General features: G+C 43.7%; 1 protein-coding gene across 1 annotated transcript in view; it reads left to right on the plus strand.

The window, feature by feature from the left end:
• The window catches only part of JAK1 (Janus kinase 1), a 51549-nt gene that overhangs the window by 12567 nt on the left and 18259 nt on the right, over positions 1-20723 (plus strand). Inside the window, exons 5-10 of the mRNA XM_008573982.1 lie at positions 1679-1842; positions 3705-4047; positions 5651-5836; positions 10180-10337; positions 12572-12695; positions 14972-15158. Coding sequence (XP_008572204.1) covers positions 1679-1842; positions 3705-4047; positions 5651-5836; positions 10180-10337; positions 12572-12695; positions 14972-15158 — 1162 coding nt within the window. The remainder of the gene's footprint in view (positions 1-1678; positions 1843-3704; positions 4048-5650; positions 5837-10179; positions 10338-12571; positions 12696-14971; positions 15159-20723) is intronic.

Below are 20723 nucleotides of genomic sequence, written 5' to 3' on the forward strand. Positions count from 1 at the left end.
GGGAGCAGAGGTATTAAGGACGAATGTACCATACCTCAAGGCGTAAGTATTATATTTGGATCTGACCTTTCAGAGGCCCAGGAATCACTTACTTCTGGTATCTGTGCAGTGAATGTTTACAGAAACTCACAGTCAAAGTAGTCGGATTTTGTTCTGCTCTACACACATTGCTGGCATAGATCATTGTTGCTGGTCCTCAGAAGTTTGTGGAACTGGTCAGTGACCTTACCTGAAAAAAGCAAGAAGGGGAACAGCAGCAAGGGAGGAGCCTCCATCCCAAAACCATTAAAATGAAGACTCTTCAGGGAAAGTGAGTGCCTTACTTACATAGGAACACCTCTTCTAGACTTCATGTCTACCCTTGCTCCAAGCTAGAGAAAGGCTAAAGTGTTCACAGACCTTAGAGTTCTGTGTACTTTAAGTCCATCACCAAAGTTTGAGTGCGGCTGTATTATAGCCCAGGAGTAAGACCTAGGTTTAGTCTCAACCTTAGTTCCCTGGCCTCCATACTTCTACAAGACTGTGTTTTTTGTAACTACCTGACATTGGATATTTCTATTTTTTTTTTTTTTAATTTTACTCTTTCTCTATAGGGTGGAATCTCCATGATATCAGGAATGTGGTTTAGTTTATTGCCATAACCTTAGCACCTAGAATAATATCTGGCCCATAATTAGTTCTCAATAATTACCAGGAATGTGGTTTAGTTTATTGCCATAACCTTAGCACCTAGAATAATATCTGGCCCATAATTGGTTCTCAATAATTACCAATGAATGAATGAATGAATGAATGAATGGGGTTATTTCCCTTTTGGTGCCTTAGATTCCTTGTCTGTTAGAGATGATGATGTTAACACCCACCAGAGGGCTGTTGTGAGGATTAAATGAAATAAATAAAAGGCACTAAGCACAGTGTCTAGTACTGAGGTTAGGGTTTAATAAATGGGAGCCATCATTGATGTTGTCATCATTACTCTGTACAAGGCAGGTGGTGGGCACTGCTGTTTAGTCTTGTATTATTTTTTGTTTTTAAAGTCCCCTTTGGCTCTTGAAATGCCGTATACCTCCATCAGTGAAGGGGTGTATTTTGGTGACCATTTCACTACTGGAAACTTGAACAGCAGATGTGGGAAAAACTTACATGTGCTAAATTAGATGCACTGTAGAATGTGAATTCCTTTCCGTTTCTCTAAGTCTACACCAGAATGAGAGGTGGTGCCCCGTCAGCTTTCTATACCCAGTTCCTAGATAAGGCTGTCTTAATACATGCTTATGGAATTAATGAACAGTCAAACCCCAGCCCAGTGTCACCTTCCCTTGCTCTGGTGTGATTTAGGCCTAGTGGACACTGCTTTTCAGCATCATTTGTATGTTAAGCCCCAGAAGGAGTTTCATATGTTTGTACTGTTTACCAGCACCTAATGTAGCACTCAGTAAATATTTGTTAAATGAGTGAATGAACTTTGGGAGAACATCTCCTGAGCCCCTTCATGCCTAGCTTTGTTGAAAAAGAGCTTTGATGTTGGAGAAACTATAAATGTGACTAGTCTCATTGCTGTCCTGCTTTTCTGGGTAGCACCTCCCCTTGTGGGGAGACTTCCTCTCAAGATCAAGAACATGGATGGACTCTTGAAACTTAAGTGGTGGTGCATTTTTTTCTCACCTCTACTCCAAAGGGACAGTATGACTTGGTCAAATGCCTGGCTCCCATTCGAGACCCCAAGACTGAGCAGGATGGGCATGATATCGAGAACGAGTGTCTGGGGATGGCTGTCCTGGCCATTTCCCACTATGCCATGATGAGGAAGATGCAGTTGCCAGAGCTTCCCAAGGACATCAGGTAAACCTTCCTGAGAATTAGTGGTGGGGATGGTGTTTTTACGTGTTCTCATACATCTCAGTGTAATTACTGCCAGCTGACTCCTGCTCTCTACAAAACCCAAACCTTATATAGAATAGTTATAAAAAGTAGCGTAATTATAATTCTTTCCTGATTTTGAATGTTAGATGATGATCTCAGAAATTTGTAGGGTGAAATTTCTGGACTGGGGATACCAGTCAAATTAGCGACCCACATGCCCTCTGCTTCCCTTCCTTAGCCATGGTAGACATTGCCATCTATCACTGCATTTTTTCCTTTGCTGCTGAACCCATCTTAAAATCCTTCTCAATATAGCTGTACAAGCAGCTCCTATCATTCCCAGCCTGAACTCCCAAGGAGTTCTAGCAGTTCACTAGAGAGCTATTAATTCTTTTTTTGTGTGTGTGTCTGACTGGTACAGAGATCTGAACTCTTGATCTTGGTTGTTATAAGTTTTCACTCTAACCAACTAAGCTAACCAGCCAGCCCTGAGAGATGTTAATTTTGATGTGAAGGTTGATCAACTATTATCTTAAGAAAATTGTACTTAGAAATATCATTTGAGATCAAGTCTTTGTGAAGGAATACTCAATCTGCATAATTTCCACCCATCTGTGAAATATTAAAGTTTTTTGTTACCAGTGGGCTATTATGATTGTCATAAATGAAGACAGTCTCCTTTTGAAGAGATTACTTATAACTGTATTACTTGCAATAGGCAGCACATGTCTTCTTATAGTTTACATCTTGTTTCTCCTTGCCCTTGACCAGAGTTTAGAGCAGATGTTCTTCCGTAATGCAGGGACTGATTAGATACTGTATGTGCTGAACTGCTACTTTCTCTTTTTCCTGTGGCCTTCACTCTGGGTGCTTCCTCTTTATTTTTTCATGAGACTAAAGTGAAAAACGATGGATCTTCTCTAATTTTCTTTATTACATTATATTAATCTAAAAGAAAAATTACAAATTTGTTGAGGATAAGTCCCAAACTTCACAATTTTCCATTGCAAAACCACTCATGGAGCAGTGATTACCCTGGGCCAGGTGCTGTCTCAGGCTTGGAAGTAACAAGCAGGTCAGTCTCCCATTTGTTTGGCCCCCAGTGGACTTGTTCTTTCCTTCATGGATATTCATGCTCTTCATAAAACTGACTTCTGTTCTAGCAGAGTATCAGTTTGTGGAGATTCTGTTTGTCATAGTTACTCTCCTGTTAGCACCTGGATGGATAACAAATCTTTCAGTTTACTTGTTGATTCATTTAATAATATATCTGGACGTAGTCACATGGTATACACTAAGTCTTTTGTATTTAATTAGCCTTTGTGTATTTTTCCCAGTTTCTATTAAATGTGATCTTTATAGAAAAATTATAAAATAGATATGTAAGTAGAAGATACAAAGCATGTGTAATCACACTAAGAGATAATCACTCTTGATGCCTTTCAGACTGTTTTCTAAGAGATACTCAATCTTAGTGACAGTTTGTTTATGTTGAGTCCTGATGTGCACAAGAACAGTGAAACTAGCAAGCAAAAATACAGATATATCAAGTTAGCTTCCTGCCTTTGTGACCCAGAAAATTTGAAGATACTTGTAGGAATTTTCATGTTAGCGAAATCTGTAGAGTGTGTACTTTTCTGTTCTCTCTGTTTCTGTTCACCCCCATCTCCTTACGATGATCATCCTTAATGCTTACTCCAACTATGTCCTCTGGGAGTAGATCCTCCTTTCTTATTTGGCAACACTTGGAAGGAATATTCATAGAAAGGTTTGTTTGTTTCTAAACTATTTTCTGCTTACCTATCTGTGAAAAAGAGATATATGTTTTTACTTTCTTTTAGCTACAAACGATATATTCCGGAAACATTGAATAAGTCTATCAGACAGAGGAACCTTCTCACCAGGATGCGGATAAATAATGTTTTCAAGGATTTCCTAAAGGAATTTAACAACAAAACCATTTGTGACAGCAGTGTGTCCACACACGACCTGAAGGTGAAATACCTGGCTACCTTGGAAACTTTGACAAAACATTATGGTGCTGAAATATTTGAGACGTCCATGCTACTGATTTCATCAGAAAATGAGATGAATTGGTTTCATTCAAATGACAGCGGAAATGTTCTCTACTATGAAGTGATGGTGACTGGAAATCTTGGAATTCAGTGGAGGCAAAAACCAAATGTGAGTGGCTGTAGGAGGCCAATCAAAAGAACACCCTGTGTCACGCAGTGTGTGCTGGTTATCCTGTTGGCGTAATCTGTTTGCATGACCACCACCCCATAGGCTGAGTTTATTTAAGCTAGAGACCATGTATCATTTATCTTTTATCTCATCTATGTAGCACAAGGTCTCAATAAGTATTTACATTTATTGAGTTCTGTAAGGGAAATAGAGAAATATGATAGCATATATAATGTGTAGTAATATAATAACAGGAGACATTTACTGAGTGCTTACCATGTGCCAAGCACTTTTCTAAGCATTTTATCTGTATTAACTCACTTATTTCTAAAATTAAAAAAAATTTCAGGGGAGTATGGTCATTATTCTCATTTTACAGATGAACACAAAGAGCCACAGGGAAGTTAAGAAACTGGCCCAAGGTCATACCTAATAAGCGAATGTGCCTATTAGTTGAACTTAGGCCTCTGGCTCCATGAAATAGGCTAATTGATTTTACATAATGAAGCTTCTGTATTGAGGTGTTTATTTGGTGAGGCAATGGAGCAGAGTGGTCTAAGAGCAGGGGTTTTAAACCTAAATAGACCTGGTTCAAGTTCTAGCTCCACTACTTACAGTTTTGTGGCCTTGGGAGGGTTATTTCACCTGTATCAGCTGCATATTATTCATCTGTCAAATGGAGGTACTTATTGTATCTAACTCACAGGATTATTGAGAGAACCAAATGGCATTTGGTACATCGCCTGGCATGTAATAAATGTTGAATAAATTATTATAGCTGCTATAATTATTATTACTGTAAATAATAATATTAAAGTAAATGTGAGATATACTTTCTTCTCCTGTTTTATTCTCGTGCTAAAATAACAACGCCTAACACTTACTGAGGGTTTTTTACATAGTAGGTACTATGTTATAAGCATTTTCTAATCTCAAAGAACCTTGAGAAAATGTAAGCTTTCTGTTTTATGGATGGGGAAATGAGTCTCAAAGATATGATCAGACTAGTTAGTTAACTGGCAGAGGCAGAAACCTAACCTAGATCTCTAGTCTCAATGGCTCATACTACACAAAACACTTAAATTTATGCAGATATGTATTATGCAATGCATATATTATTCAAACGCGGGATTTATATCTTCTAAAAATCCTGACTTGTGTACTGTTATAAAGTCAAGACATTCAGTGATAGGAGAAAGCTCATGTTCTGTCCAGTCATATTTTGGAAGAACACGTAGTCTACCTGTGTGAGCGCACATATATCCATCTGGAAGTGAGGGGGCCTGATTATAGATGCATGTCTAGTGAGCATTTATTTCCCTTTCTGAGTTTACATGCACATTGTATATTACATAAAGTAAAGAGTCTAGGCAGTGTGCTCATTAAGGTCTCTCCCAAATGTGAAATCTTAAGATTCCCTGGTAAGACCCAATTCTTTGGTCCTAAGCCTGTAGGTGCCAGCTTCCTTAATTCCTCTGTAAGTCTGGGTATGCTGGTTTTCTCCTCCTTGTACCTAGGCCCTGTATCAGTTTGCCAGAAGCACTGAGCTTTTACTAATAGAAAATGGGAAAGCCAACCCTGTCACTTTTATGCTTCTTACCAGGTTGTTCCTGTTGAAAAGGAAAAAAATAAACTGAAGAGGAAAAAACTGGAAAATAAACACAAGAAAGATGAGGAGAAAAACAAAATCCGGGAAGAATGGAACAATTTTTCTTACTTCCCTGAAATCACTCACATTGTAATAAAGGAGTCTGTGGTCAGCATTAACAAGCAGGACAACAAAAAAATGGTATGTTTGCTCCATAAGCTGTTATAAGTCTGGATCTGGTGATGAGAGGAAGGCATTGCTGAGGACAGTTATGAAGCACATGATTTTCAGAGTTCGTGTCCCAAAGAGAAAATCTGATGATTGTATTATTTAAGCCAAAAAGTCCCGGTTGCTGAGGCATTATCGGTGTCAGTTTTCAAGTTATACTGGTACATTCCAGTGACTTTCTTTGGTCTTGCAAATATGAATCTGCCTTAGGGTTTGCTGCCCCCCAAAGGTATTTCAACATCAGTATTTAATTCACAAATGTCAGTGAATTTGAGGTAAAGAAAATCAGTGAGTGTCAGCACATTCTCTCCCTCCCCTCAAGGGTTCCCACACGGCCTTTCTACTGAGTTGGGGGTCATCTGGGCTGAGATTGATGGGAATCCCCACTTGGCCCTTCAGCAGACTGTCAGTCTCTGTCATGGTGTCGGGCACACCCCAGTGACTATCAGAAGAAGGGGTGTTCAGTCTTACTTCCTCTTCTTTGGTATCATTTGAGGACATAATCTAGACAAACAGGCCAGTTTGGCAGGGGAAGTGGGAACTCTACCAAAATAAACATGTTTGTGTCAGAAGAAGTCATGGCTGACGACACTTGAAGAGATCAGGCTGGTGAGACAGGGCACTCTCACAGGGAAGGGAATCCACACTAAGGAAATGTCATGTTTTGCCTAAAATTTGGCAAATATTATGTCAAAATGATAACACTCAGTGCTGAGAAAGAATTAGGTGATGTGGTTTTAGGACAGATCAGATGGTCACTCTCTTGGATCTAGAGTAACTTGTCTTTTTTGGCATAACCTTTTGGAAAGCATTTTGGCCTCGTGTCAAAAACCTTGGAAATATTTATATATCACTCCATTCAGGAACCTAGGATATATATCTTCTAGAAATAATGTGAGATGCAGCAGTGGTTTATGAATAAGAATGTTCATTCCAGCAGTATTTACAGTGTCAAAATACTGAAAGTAATATAAGTATACAATAATGGGAGAATGGGAAAGAAATCACAATTTGCCTGAGTAGCGGATTATTATACAACCAAACTAGTGAATTTTTTAAAAAAATTTTTTTTATTTTGTCAATATACAAAACTAGTGAATTTTTTAATGATCTGAAAAAATGCTTTTGTAAATGGGAAAAAGTAGAATGTGAAACTTGACCTATAGAATGACACCAGTTTTTTGTGCAAAAAATATTTTAAAGGTATGTGTATTAATCCATTTCCGTTGCTTATAGCAGAAAGCGAAGGCCTTCCTTGGTGGCCAAGAAATAGGGAGATTGAGTATTTATTTCTTCCTGCTTTCCTCCTGCTCCCCACACAGCACTGTAGATTGGCAGTCTCTGGCCCATGTGGCAGGGTGAGCCCTGACTTAGGTAACAGGTGCCAAGACAGACAGGAATGGGCAGGCTCACAAAATGTATACCAGCTGTCTGCTATTTCTCCTCTGCTGGTTGTCTTAAGGATTTGGCCATGTTCAAGAGCGAGATCGCAGACATGCCAGTCTCTCTCTCAATCCCTCAGGGTCCCTTGATGATGATAATGCCTTAGAAACCAAAGCAACACAGGCAAAAAGCACAGGCTGGAGCTAGACAGAACTGGGCAAGTGGCTGCCACCTTCTCACTGTGTGACCCTGTACAAGTTTCTACATCTCTCCATCAGTCTCAGATTCCCTATTTGAAATAGGACTAATATTCCTACTTCTAAGGTTCTTGGAGGACTAAATACAATAATATAAGCACAGCATATAATACAGGGCCTAATGTCTATAATATGCTCAATAAACAGTACTTAAAATTTCCCTCTCTCTCTGTTTTCCCATTTGAAATAGGACTAATATTCCTACTTCTAAGGTTCTTGGAGGACTAAATACAATAATATAGGCACAGCATATAATACAGGGCCTAATGTCTATAATATGCTCAATAAACAGTACTTAAAATTTCCCTCTCTCTCTGTTTTCCGTCATTCCATTAACAAATATCTGGGCATTTCTACTTTTCCCTTTGTTTTTACTACATTTTTTTCTGATAAAATTAATGTATTTTTTTTCTAAAGGAAGAAGAATTAAAATTAAAACAACTCATAATCCCATTGTAAATAAATATTTGATTATTTTTCTAAGAGCATGCACATGTACATGCACACTGCTGTGGATTGAATATCCCCCCAAATCTCACTGAAATTTAATCCTCACTGTGACAGTGTTAAGAGGATGGGAAATTCTATTATGGTAATTGAAAGGTAGAAAGGTGGGGCCTGGAAAAGATGATTAGATGGTGAGGACTATTCCCTTGTGAATGGATTAATCTATTCACAGAGTAATGGGAGTGGGGTTTTTTTTTTTTTTGTCCTTTTTGAGACCGGCCGCACCCGACTCAGCCAGTGAGCGCACGGGCCATCCCTATATAGGATCCGAACCTGCGGCGGGAGCGCTGCTGCACTCCCAGCGCCGAACTCTCCTGAGTGCACCACGGGCTCGGCCCATGGGAGTGGTTTTGATGGCTTTAAAAGGTGAGCAACTCAGAAGCTTAGCTTTTCGTTGCTCAGCCATTTTGCCATGTGACATCTTGTGGCCCTTACTGTGTTCCAGGCACTTCCTATTCTAAGCACTTTACAAATATTGATTCTTTCAGTTTGCATATTAACCCTATAGGTGTGTGTGTTACTATCCCCATTTTACAGAGGAGGAAACCGAGGCACAAAGATGTTAAGTCCACAGCTATTAGGTTAAACTTTGAAATTGCTAATATTTGACAAATTTTGACCTTTAAAAATGGTGATTACATGTTCTTAAACCTAATAGGTAGAGATGCTGAGATCTGAACCCAGATAAGCTGGCTCCAGAGCCTGGGGGTTAGCCCCATTCGTGATGCCTCTTCAGCTTCTCACTCCCCTGTCCCTTCTCATCCATGGGATTTCTTAACACTTTGATCAGGCAGTATTTGGGCTGCTGTTCTTTCAGGAAAGCATGATACTAGCATGTCCTCAAATCGTATCTTGATTTATCACTTTTCTCTGCATCTCTCTGACATTTCCTATTTCTACTTAAACTTCTGCTCTCAGGGAACTTAAGTGCGTACGTGGGCTTGCTTATCATGTGGCTGAGTGAGGGGCTGCCCAAGCCAGGCCTACCTCTTGTTCTAGAGCTTCTTGAATTTGCTTTTCAGGAATATCTGTGGGTGGAAGCAAGGTCACACCTGAAAGGAAGCACACTTAGCACAGCTTCTCCTTCCTTAGGTGCCATCCCTATGGTGGTCCTGCCTTCTCTTGGCTTCTTGACTCACAACCAGGGCTCCCTTCCTGTGGCATTGCAACTGTCACCAGGCCCCCTTACCTCCTTCCCAACTGGTTGCTTTTGTCCCCCTCCCCCCCACCCTTTTCCCCTTCACTGATCTTCTAGCATCTCTGCCACCAGCCTCTGCTTTCTCCAGTACTGTGGAAAGGGTCTTATCATCAGGTGTCATTCTACGCTTCTCTGAAGGCTCATGTGCTTTTAATATTTTTGTGAGTCAAAGCTCCAGCCATGGCTTTGCATACCTTCCCTCATCAGGAGATGTTCTTGGATGACCCCACATCTCCTTTCAAATAGGCAGTTTCTTCTTAGGAAGCTGTGACCAAGACGGAACACCTCACCTGTCTTCACCTCCAAGTGTTTTTCTGAACACCTTCTTTCATGGAAATTTGCTCCCTCTTTCCTTCCCCTTTTTCCTTTGCCTCTTCCCACTGTGAGACTTTCTGCCTCCTCCAAATCCTCAGAGGTTCTTGGACTTAATCTAACAACCTCATCATTGTGTCTAGGACCATTCTGGATTAAAATCCAGGAGTTTCACCCTCTAGACCAGCTCTGCTGTGAGATGAAGCACCTATGCCTGTTTTCGTCTCTGTAGAACAGGAATAGTGCTGACTCAGTCAGTCATGGCTTAGTGTCAAGACCAGGGTGTACACTCTGTTCCTCCCGCCTCTACTTTCATGCCTCCACCACCTTGATTCAGGCTTCCTCTTCTGTTTGGTTCCAAGCGGAAGCTTCTCCACAGGTCTCTCTGCCTGCTGCTGCGTCCCCTACACCCTCACCCCTGCCACTCATTGTACCTCATTTGATAGTTTTGAGATAGTGGATGGAAAAATGTGTTGAGCAGTGAAAGTCCTATGTAAGTGCCAGGAATACAGTTCATATCAACAAAAAGGGTTTCCCTTTGGGTCATGCTTTCTTCGTTCTGTTTTAAATATCTTCCCACTGGGTACCTCTCCATAGAGTCAGCCACTTAAGATGACAGATACATGATGTAACCATGGAAATTTCTTCTCTCTCACCAGGAACTGAAGCTCTCTTCACATGAGGAGGCCTTGTCCTTTGTGTCCCTGGTAGATGGCTACTTCCGGCTCACAGCAGATGCCCATCATTACCTCTGCACTGATGTGGCTCCCCCCTTGATCGTCCACAACATACAGAACGGCTGTCATGGTCCAATCTGGTTGGTTCTAGAACCTTTTCAGTTGCCTTTGGTGTGAAAGGAGCCACCATTCTAGTCTAGGGAGTGTGGTCTCCTTAGACCCAAATGTTTAGGTTGGGGCCAGCTGATGGCGTTGGCTAGTATTTACTGGGTGCTCTCTTTTCCATCGCTGCTGTCCATGTTTTGGTCTGGCCTTCCCGTCCTCTTCTGCCTTGGTCCTTGCAGCAGCCCTTCAACTCTTCTCCCTTATTTGGGTCTCTCCTCAGAAATTAACCCCTTCACCTCCATAGCTGACAAGAAGTGCTACCCTTCCTATCCCCTTGCTATGTCAAGTACTGTGGGCAATTTGAGAAAGGGCACAGATTCAGCATTAAACAGTGTGGGAAACAGAATCCTGAGTCAGCTTCTCCTGACATGCCAGATGAACGGTGGGGGCCTGAGTATGCCATAACCTTGAGGCCAGAAGGGGCTTTGTGGATGTTTTGTTCCACCTGCATCTCAGAACTGGTAGTCTGTGCCCACATATCTCTGATGATGGGGTACTCAGTGCTGAACAAGGCAGCCAGTACATTACAGCCCTAACAGTGACAGATGTACTACCTTTCTGGTATGGAGTTGTAGTTGGCCTCTCTGTAACTTCTACCTACTCACTTGAGTTCTGCCTTTTGAGGTAACAGGGATTCAGATTGCTTCCTCTTACTTAGGACTGCCTTTCAGGCAAAGGAAAACAGCTGTTGTGTGTCTTCTGAGTGTCTCTTTCCAAACCACAGTATATCTGGGGCAGCATCTCTTTAGCTGCCTTCCACATAATGTGCTTTCTACCTTCTTCCCTTTCCTGGTTACCTGGTGAACAGGAAGTTTGGTAGTGGTGTGTGGTCCCTGGCCTGGAGAAGCTCACAGACACACATTGCAGAGCAAGGGGTTGAGCATGGGAAAAGCACGTTCCTCCAGTATCCCAGCCACAGTTGTGCTTTAAGTGCTATTGGCACTTGCTTTTCCCTTGGCTTGGAATGTCCTTTCTCCAGAATCTGCACAGCCACCACTTCCTTCAGGTGTCAGTCAGATGTCACGTTATCCGTGAAGTCTTCCCTGGCCACTTTACACAAAATAACACCCCTTCTCCCTCTCTGTCCCACATTTCCTGGCTGCTTCCCTCTGCTTGATTTTTCTTTAGTGACATTTATTACCTTCTGACATACTACGTTTATCACGTGTACATTTGTTTCTGGTCTGACTGCTGTCACCTCCCAGAATATGAGCTTCATAGAGGCAGGCACACTGTCTGCATTGCACACTGCTCTCCTCAGTGCCCACAGCAAAGCCTAGCACATTGTAAGTACTCTATTTGTTGAATGAACGCATGTTTTGTGTTCTGTGGGAGGCGGAAACTCTCAGAGTATACAGCATTCACATCAGATTAAACGTTGAAGAATCAGTGATGGTTTTCCAGGACTTAAAAAGGGGAAAGGGTATCCCAGTGAGGGATCAGCATGTGCCAAGGCCTGGAGGTATCAGACACCATGGAGCAGTTGGAGAGCACGTAATATTCCTGCCTTTCTAAAACATGTTGACCACATTGGCTTTCACCCATGCTGAGTGAGCTGTACTCACTAGGTGCTAGTAACCTCGTAAGTGGATTTATGTGGCCAGTGTTCACTGCCCGCTGTGTGCCAGGACTCACTGATTCTACAGTCACAAAGGAGTGTAAGACTGTAGGGAACACCCTACTAATATCTTTCTAATCCTCATTGATTTATTCATTCAGTGTGTTATGTATTGAGTACCTATTGTGAACCAGGCCTGTCTGGTTACTGGAGATATATCAGTTAAACAAAACAACCCAAATTCCCATCCCACGAGGCTCATATTCCTGTTGGGCTGGCTGGGGATGGTAGGGAGGGGGGAGGGGGAATCTGGTAGGGAATCCCCATCTTTGGCAGCTGCTTGTCACCAGCCTTGAGGAGGCTCTTCCGGTTGGAGCTGGAGACAGCGTCTGTGAGGAACTGGGAGTCAAGCAGGACTCAGCATTGGGGCAGTGGGCCAGGTCCTCTTCTAGACCTCGGAGACTCCACTGTCTTAAGGCTCCTCAGTATCTCTACTTCCTCATGTATCATGTCAGAGAGGATTTTAGGGCCCTAGGAATGTAATGCAGTGGGGCCATGAGACTTGAGGCAGCTCAGGTGAGTGGATTATCCAGGCAGTTAAAGTGCGGTTTGGTGTGAGCTCTTTTTCCCTTTGCTTACTTCCCTCTCTAGCACAGAATATGCCATCAATAAATTGCGGCAAGAAGGAAGCGAGGAAGGGATGTACGTGCTGAGGTGGAGCTGCACCGACTTTGACAACATCCTCATGACTGTCACCTGCTTTGAAAAGTCTGAGGTCAGTCAAGACACTGGCTTGGGCCAAGCCTTGTGGCCATGGGATGTCCAGTGCCACCTGGTTCAGGAGCTGCTACAGAGAAGACCACCCTTGGCGGGTAGGGGTAGAAAAGGCTGAGTTTCTGAGAAAATCCCTGGGAGGTCTGGCCAAGGGCACCCTGCTCTCCAAAAGAAGACTACTCCCGAGCAGCCAGATCCCCACATCCTTTTCTCCTCGTGGCCTTTTCTTTTTTTTTTTTTTTTTTCCTTTTTGTCTTTTTTCGTGTCCAGCAACGGATCGCAACCCTCAGTGTCGCGCCCGGACCGGACCGGACCGGCAACGGGATCGCAACCCTCGGTGTTGCGCCCGCACTTCGCTCAGCCAGTGAGCGGGAACCGGTCTGTATGTGGGATCCGAACCCTCGGCGGGAGCGCCGCCACACTCCCAAGCGGCGCACTGTAGCAGTGCACCACCGGGCCGGCCCAGTGGCCTTTTCTATCTTACTTCGGGACCCATGGCAGGGATCCACTGAACATGACGAGAAAACCAGTTCACACCAAACACTTGCAAAGTTAATTTTAATTATTCAGAGTGGTTTGTTTTAGACTCAGTGCCAAGATCATCACAGACCCAAAGCTATGTCTGTCTGCAGCATTCACTGGTACAGTCAAGTGCCAAAAATGCAGCCTCTTCAACATGGCCTAATGCAGTTTTCCCCAAAAGGTAGCTTCAGACATTTTAATAGATAAATTACCGTCCCGTGTTTTGACAACAAGTAGAGATGTCTGTTAGTGATTCAAGTGTATGATTCCTGGAAGCTAGGAATGATATGAGAGAAATCCTGAAAGCTAAGATATAAGCCAGAATTGTTGATTTTATGTCACTAGACCTACAAATGCCTTTGTTTTTCATGTAATTAAAAAAAATAATACAGTGGATATTTTAAAAGACACTGAGTTTTACAGAATTAGCCTACATCAATCACTAGTACTGCTTGAGCTCAAGTTGAATTGGAAGAACTGGGGCAGCAGAGGGGCCTCAAGATGAAGGTCAGTACATTAGCATATTATAGACCTCAGACACAGGAAGAAGTACTAGAGAGCCCCTGGGGGCTGGACTCAGTCAAGAGTGGGAAGAGGAAATGGCAGAAGGAACCCAGTGCTGCCAGGTATCCTGGGTGAAATCCCAGGGGCTACTGCCTGCTTGGGAGTGTTCCTGTACAGGTAGTTGTAAGGGCTGGTATGGACTCAGTGGCTCAGGACTTGTCAGGTATGTAGCCCTTACAGGATGTCTGTCCTCTTTATTCATCAGTCTTTGGAGGAAGTTTAATATTTTAAAAATGGATGGGTGCATGAAACAGCCTAACCTCTTTCTGAAGTGGAGTTGGCTTGTGCTACCAAGGATGTCAGTGATTCAACAACATGGCCTGCCTGGTGCCACATTACCTGGGGAAAACAGTAGTCAGAGATATGATTAGTTCTACTGCCTATTTTAGTTCATCAGGCACTGTGCTAAGCATTTTACCTACAAGTTCTTGTTTAAGCCTTACAATGGCTATATGAGATAGGTGATATTATCCCATTGTACAGATGAAGTAACTGAGCCATTAAGATTTTAAATATCATGTCCTAGTTTACACTGTAAATATGTCTTTCTGTTATTTTTAACCACTAAAGTAGTTCCTTTGCACAAAAAGAGCCCATGAAGGAAGACTTCTGCTTATACTTACTTTCTGTGGCACCATAGACCCCTGAAACTGGACCGGACAGCTGAACACCAGCTCCCAGCGTGGTTCTGCTACAATAGATGCATGGTCTGGAAGAGCTCAGTTTGAGGGGGTTCCTGGATAAATTTTGCTGTCATAATCGTTATCTCATGCATAATATTTGCTAGCCTTTATACAGTGCTTATTACTAAGTTTTTAAAATACACTATGTCATATAATCATGGCAAGAAACCTATGAAGTTGGTATTTTCATGAACTTTGTCTTGCAGGTCAAAATCAAGTGATGCTTTTGTAAAAATAACTCCTCTCCATGCTGTTGCGTTAACTCCCTTTTATCAGTGCCTTCTCTTGAACTCTTCTTTCTTTGTTTATTTGTTGATTGGTTTATTTATTGATAATAAATTGTTTTTTTAATATTATTTTAGATTTATGAAAACATACAGAGATAGTACAGAGTTTCTAGGCACTTTTCACTCATCATCCCCTAAGATTAATATTTTATGTACCCATGCTCCATTTGGCGTAAATCCATTTTAAACAAGTAGTTTCTGGTTATTTTCTTGAATGGCAGGTACTGGGTGGCCAGAAGCAGTTCAAGAACTTTCAGATCGAGGTGCAGAAGGGCCACTATAGCCTGCATGGCTCGGACCGCAGCTTCCCTAGCCTGGGAGACCTCATGAGCCACCTCAAGAAGCAAATCCTGCGCACAGACAACATTAGCTTCGTGCTTAAACGCTGCTGCCAGCCCAAGCCCCGAGGTTCGTCTCCCTGTGCCAAAGCGAGGCTGTCCCCTCAGTGATCCTCTGAGACACAGGTCAACCAAAAAGTGCAGGCTGGTTTAGAGAAAGTGGCCCCTTCCCGTAGCTTTTATTGAGTTCTGTTATAAGTCTGTCCCCAACCCAAATCTCATCTCTGGAGTGTCAGCAATTTTTAGAGAAAAGACACGCTTTTTCTCAGTTATCTCAGGCTGCAGAAAGAGGCATGTTCAGGACCAGAAATTTACTCTTTCTTCTTTTTTTTTTTTTTTTGTCTTCTTCCGTGTCCGGCAATGGATCGCAACCCTCAGTGTTGCCCCCGTACCGGACCGGGGACCGGCAACGGGACCGCAGCCCTCGGCGCTGCTCCTGCGCCTCGCTCAGCCAGTGAGTGGGAACCGGTCTGTATGTGGGATCCGAACCCGCGGGCGGGAGCGCCGCCGCGCTTCCCAAGCGGCGCACTTATCCAGTGCGCCACCCGGCCGGCCCCTACTCTTTCTTCTTTTTCGCTTTTTCTCAGTTATCTCAGGCTGCAGAAAGAGGCATTTTCAGGACCAGAAATTTACTCTTTTTTTTTTTTTTTGTCTTCTTCCGTGTCCGGCAATGGATCGCAACCCTCAGTGTTGCCCCCGTACCGGACCGGGGACCGGCAACGGGACCGCAGCCCTCGGCGCTGCTCCTGCGCCTCGCTCAGCCAGTGAGTGGGAACCGGTCTGTATGTGGGATCCGAACCCGCGGGCGGGAGCGCCGCCGCGCTTCCCAAGCGGCGCACTTATCCAGTGCGCCACCGGGCCGGCCCCTACTCTTTCTTCTTTAAGATAAAATGTCTTGAGAGCTCCTATGCCTGGTTTATTTGTCTGAGAAATGTTCCCAGGATATCTTCTGTGGGCCAAGACCTATGCTAGATGCAAAGAATCGGAAATGCTCGAGACCCAGTTCTCCCTTTCTGAGGGTTTTCTGTCTAATGCAGAAAATGTTACAAGTAAATGAGGCCACTGTAGTATGTGATGGGTGTTTAAATCAACACATGTATATCGTACCCTGAAGATATAAAAAAAAGGATGGTCAAAATTCCTGAGTTATGTGGCATGGAAGGCTGTATGGAGGAGGCAGATCTCAAGTTGAGTGTTGGATGAGGAGCAGGAGGTTGCCAATTAGGTAAGGGCATTTCCAGCCAAGCCGAGAGCATGTGTAGAAACTAAGTAGCAGGCAAGAGCAGAGCTACAGGAAGTTTCTGGAGGGCTAATGTGAAGGTGGAGGTGGACAGAGGGGGAGGTGAGGCTGGGGATTATATTCTGGATCATGGGAGGCCATAGATGCCATGTCAGGACACTGGAACTTTATCCTGCAGGCATTGGGGGTCATGGGAGGATCAGGTTGTAAAATGGATAAATGGGGCGAGCAACTCAGCTGCTTTTTTTGTACATCTCATAAACAGTGTCACTGGTATCGTACAGGTGGATTCATCATCTCCTAGAATGTGAGGTCTAGAAGGATACCTAGGGGTCACCTGCTCAATTGCCTCATTTTATAGATGAGAAAAATGAATCCCAGAGAAGTGAAGGTGGGTCTCATTGAAGGTCAAGGTCAAAGAGGAGTTTGAGTGCCAGGTCTAACCCGAATGCCAGATTCCTTGAGTACTGGTATTTTGACATTCCCCCTGCAAGAGTTCCCTGCACATGCCAGATCCTTCCCTTAGAAGGGGTCAGGTGTCAAAGCAGGGGCAGTGCAGTTGCTAAGTGCTGGTAGAAAATACTCCAAGGTGTCTCTTTGTTTGAGACACATCTTGTTCTTTTAAGGGAATGCGTCCTTGGGTCTTGACGTCTGTGGGTAGAGGAAGCAGTGCCAGGACAAGAAAGGGGCCTGGGTTCTTGATATTTGAATCACTTTTTGGTCTCAGCGAGGAGCTTGTCACTGAACATGGTGAAAGAAGGACTTGAGTTCTTTTTGATCAGAGGGGGTTTCCTGCCAGCCTGGGGAAATAACTACAGCCTTTGTTTTTATGCTTGAAGATGTTCCACAAAGGTAAAAACACATCTGCCACTTGGCCTGAGACCTCAGCAAGTTAAAACCTTAAAGCCCAATGACCCTACTTACTCACATCATCTCTTTTCCCAGATATTAAAAGCATTTTTTACTTTCCTAGGTATTAATGTTCTGTAGGTGAGGCTGACAAAGTAGAGGACAGCAGCCATGGGAAGAGAGGTGGTAGCAGGTTGGAAAGTAGGACATATTTCTTTGCAGGGTTTAGGTGGGGTGGTCTCTGCTGTAGATGCCACCCTCTTACTAACCCAGACCTGGGAGCCAGTAGCTATGGAGGGAGAAGCATGGAGGAGAATCAAACCACTTTCTCATGGCTTTTGTTGAGACTCTTGAAATTCAGCCCTGAAAGTGTTTAGTGTCTGCCTTTCCCACTTGATTATGAATTCTTAAGACAGGATCTGGGTCTCACCACTCAGGAAGCACAATGCCCAGCACAGAATCAGCATTGGATAATGTCTGTCACATGAATAATCGTGGCACTGGCTGTCATATTGGTGGGTACCTATTATGTCCCAAGCAGTTTACATGCATTTTTCATTTCTTTCATCCACACAGTAGCTCTTTGTAGCTATTATAAAGGTGAGGAAGTTGAGGTTGAGAGATGTTAAGTGACTTGCTCATGGCCACACAGCTAGTAGTATCAATAGTGGTTATAAAAGCAGCAAATAATAATAATGCCTACTATCATATGAGTAATGCTTACGGTTTGCCAAACACCATTTGAAGCTCTTTTATGTTTTAAGTCATTTAATCCTCAGAACAACCCAGGGTATGTTGTTATCCCCATTATGTTTACCCAAGATCACTTAGGTAGGTAGAGGAAGAGTGGGAATTTGAATTTATGTTGTCTGACTCCAAGTCCGGTGGGTTTTTTTTCCCCCTCACACTGTCTTTGTAAAGGTGCAGGTATATCCATCAGCCCAAGACTTCTAGGCAAGGGTCAATTCTTCTGACCTTGGGAGGGTGGGGAGAGGAAGGCCTGGCAGTGAAGAGAATAAAAATAAGGACTGTATGTGAGGCTTCCTTACATAAGTCCTCGAAAGCCCACTATCTTCCCTCTGCCACCTGCAAATTAGAGAAGTGGTAAAATCATGAACATCTGACATGAGAATGTCATTTTTGGTTCCCCGGCTCCTCTGCCTTCCTAACCACAGGGTTCTCATAGCCAGACCCTGAGCTGGGTTTCTCACTTGAAAATGCAACCAAGAAACTCCTCACAGGATAAATAAAAAAGCAAAGTGAAAAAGCAGGAGGTCTCTCTGAATGGGTGTGGCCGTTAAGCCAATCCGCCATCTCTTGTCCTTTGTCCAGCCCTGCTGCCCAGCTCCAAGTCTGAGGGTGACTGTGTTCAGAAGTAGGTGAAAGCCTGAAGGGCTCACCAGCCCATTCACCACCAGCCCTCTCACATCCTCATCCTTTATCTCTGACATGAGCACTTCTGTAGTCCACTGCCCCTTGCTTAGGACCTTGGTGGTACAACAGGAGTGATGGCGGCAACTATGGTGTAACGCTGGCCATGCTCACAGTGGCTCCCGTTATGGAGCATTCACGACTCCTCAGGCACTGAAGGGAGGCCCTTCGCGTGCGATGTCTCCTTTATCCTGCATAGTGATGGAGGAGGTCTCAGCTACTGCCACCATCTTTCTAGTGAGAAAACAGGTTCATGGAGATGAAGAGGCTTTCCCCGCTCACACTGTTGACCCCAGTGCCGTGTTCCCTGAAGCACCTATGCAAATAATCAGTCCATTAATGAATCCCTTGCCCATCCTCCCTGTAATTTCCCATATGGCTGCATTGCCCAACCTCTTCCCTGTGTACACAAAGCAAGCAGCCTGCCCTTGATGCTTTTTCTCCCTCGGGCCAGCCCTGAGTTGACAGGTTGAATCTGTTTTTACCCAGGTAACAGGATGGAGTCAGGAAAACAGTGTGGAGGGAGTAGCCTCTGGAAAAAGGAGTACCCAGGATATGATAACAGGGAGATAGATCCTTTACCTGAACCCAGTCTCTGGCCTCCGGTTTTATTACTCCCCACCCCCCAGGGCCAGGAATGCATGTATGCTGTGGGTAGGTGAGAGACTAGAGCCATCTCTGACTTCAGTGTGAATTTGAGGCCTGGGACTCACTGTCTGATCTTTGGCAAATTATTTAATCTCTCTGAGTCTCTTTTTTGATCTATTAAAGGGGTATAAGAAGACTATATTACCTCATAGGATTGTCATGAGGACAGAGGAGTTAATGTGTGTAAAGCTGTTAGGACAGTGGCTGGCACAGAGAAAGAAGTCAATATATGAGCTTAAAAAAAGTTAAGGGGAAAAAAAAAAAAAGCCCTATCCTGGAGGGTAGTGAGAGTTTGAGAGATCACATGTGAGCCACTTGGCCCATGTTGGGACCTGATACTCAGCAGCCATTGCTTCCCAATGGCTCATGGGGGTGGTCTCCACAGATTGTGTATGGCCGTTCTTAGAGTTCTTCTTTTGGAAACCTCATTCCATTAAAATCCAAGAATCAGGACTTGAATGGCTATGTTTTCTCCCCTAATTATTATTTTCTAGTGCAGAAAAGAAGAAGGGCAGGGAAAGCATCTGTTAGTTGTCATTTCTCTTATATTCTTGCTGCTATTAAAAAAAAAAAATATATCAGTGACTACATAAAAGTCTAAAGGGATTCCCAGAATACTGTCACTGCTAGTCCAAATCTAGAGAGTCTTTTCTTCCCCCGCAATAACCTTGCAGCTCACAGTGGCTCCGTGGTGGGAAAGCCACTCCTGTGGATTGTAAGTTCCCGGTTAGCCACTGTGCCAACCCTGGCCCATATTTTATAATGTGCCGGGTTGTTTTAATCAGTAGAATTTGGAGAATGGTCCACTTATAACCCGCACATTCAGGGAGTGTTTGGTTATTGCATCCTTGGTGTTAGGCACTGCTGGGCCCAGAGAAGTTCAGACAGGACCTCCTTTCTGGGTCATCTGCCCTGTTCTTCTGGCACAAAAGCAGCATTTGTCACCCCCCTCCTGTGGTTCCCATCACTCCCCAGACCCAAGGTACTGCTGCTTCCTCCCTCCTCGGCTCTCATCCTTCAGATCACACCCTGGTCATTCATTCATACATTGAGCAAATACTTACTGAGTACGTACTATGTATGAGGCTGTGGAGGTGGAACAAAAAATAAGGTAGACACAGTTCCTAACTTCTTGGAGTTTTTATTGTTAGATTTTAAAATATTTCGTTATGGAAACCTTCCCTGACCTCTGTCACCAGGACAGATCCAGCTGCTGTGTCAACCTTAGAGCGCCTTGGGCCTGTCATTTAGCATAGCTGCACACATTGCAGCTTTACATTTGATTGGTTGATAATTTGATAGTTTTGGCTCTGTTATTAGCTTGAGAGCTCCTGGAGGGCGGGAATCTAGTACTAGTCAACAGATATTTGTTGTTTTGGGTTTTTTTGGTTTTTGTTTTGGTGGCTAGCTGGTAAGGGATCTAAACCCTTGCCCTTGGTGTTATGACACTATGCTGTAACCAACTGA

This window comes from Galeopterus variegatus, unplaced genomic scaffold (genome assembly GCF_000696425.1).
Source record: "Galeopterus variegatus unplaced genomic scaffold, G_variegatus-3.0.2 Scaffold979, whole genome shotgun sequence".
NCBI classification, from domain to species: Eukaryota; Metazoa; Chordata; class Mammalia; order Dermoptera; family Cynocephalidae; genus Galeopterus; species Galeopterus variegatus.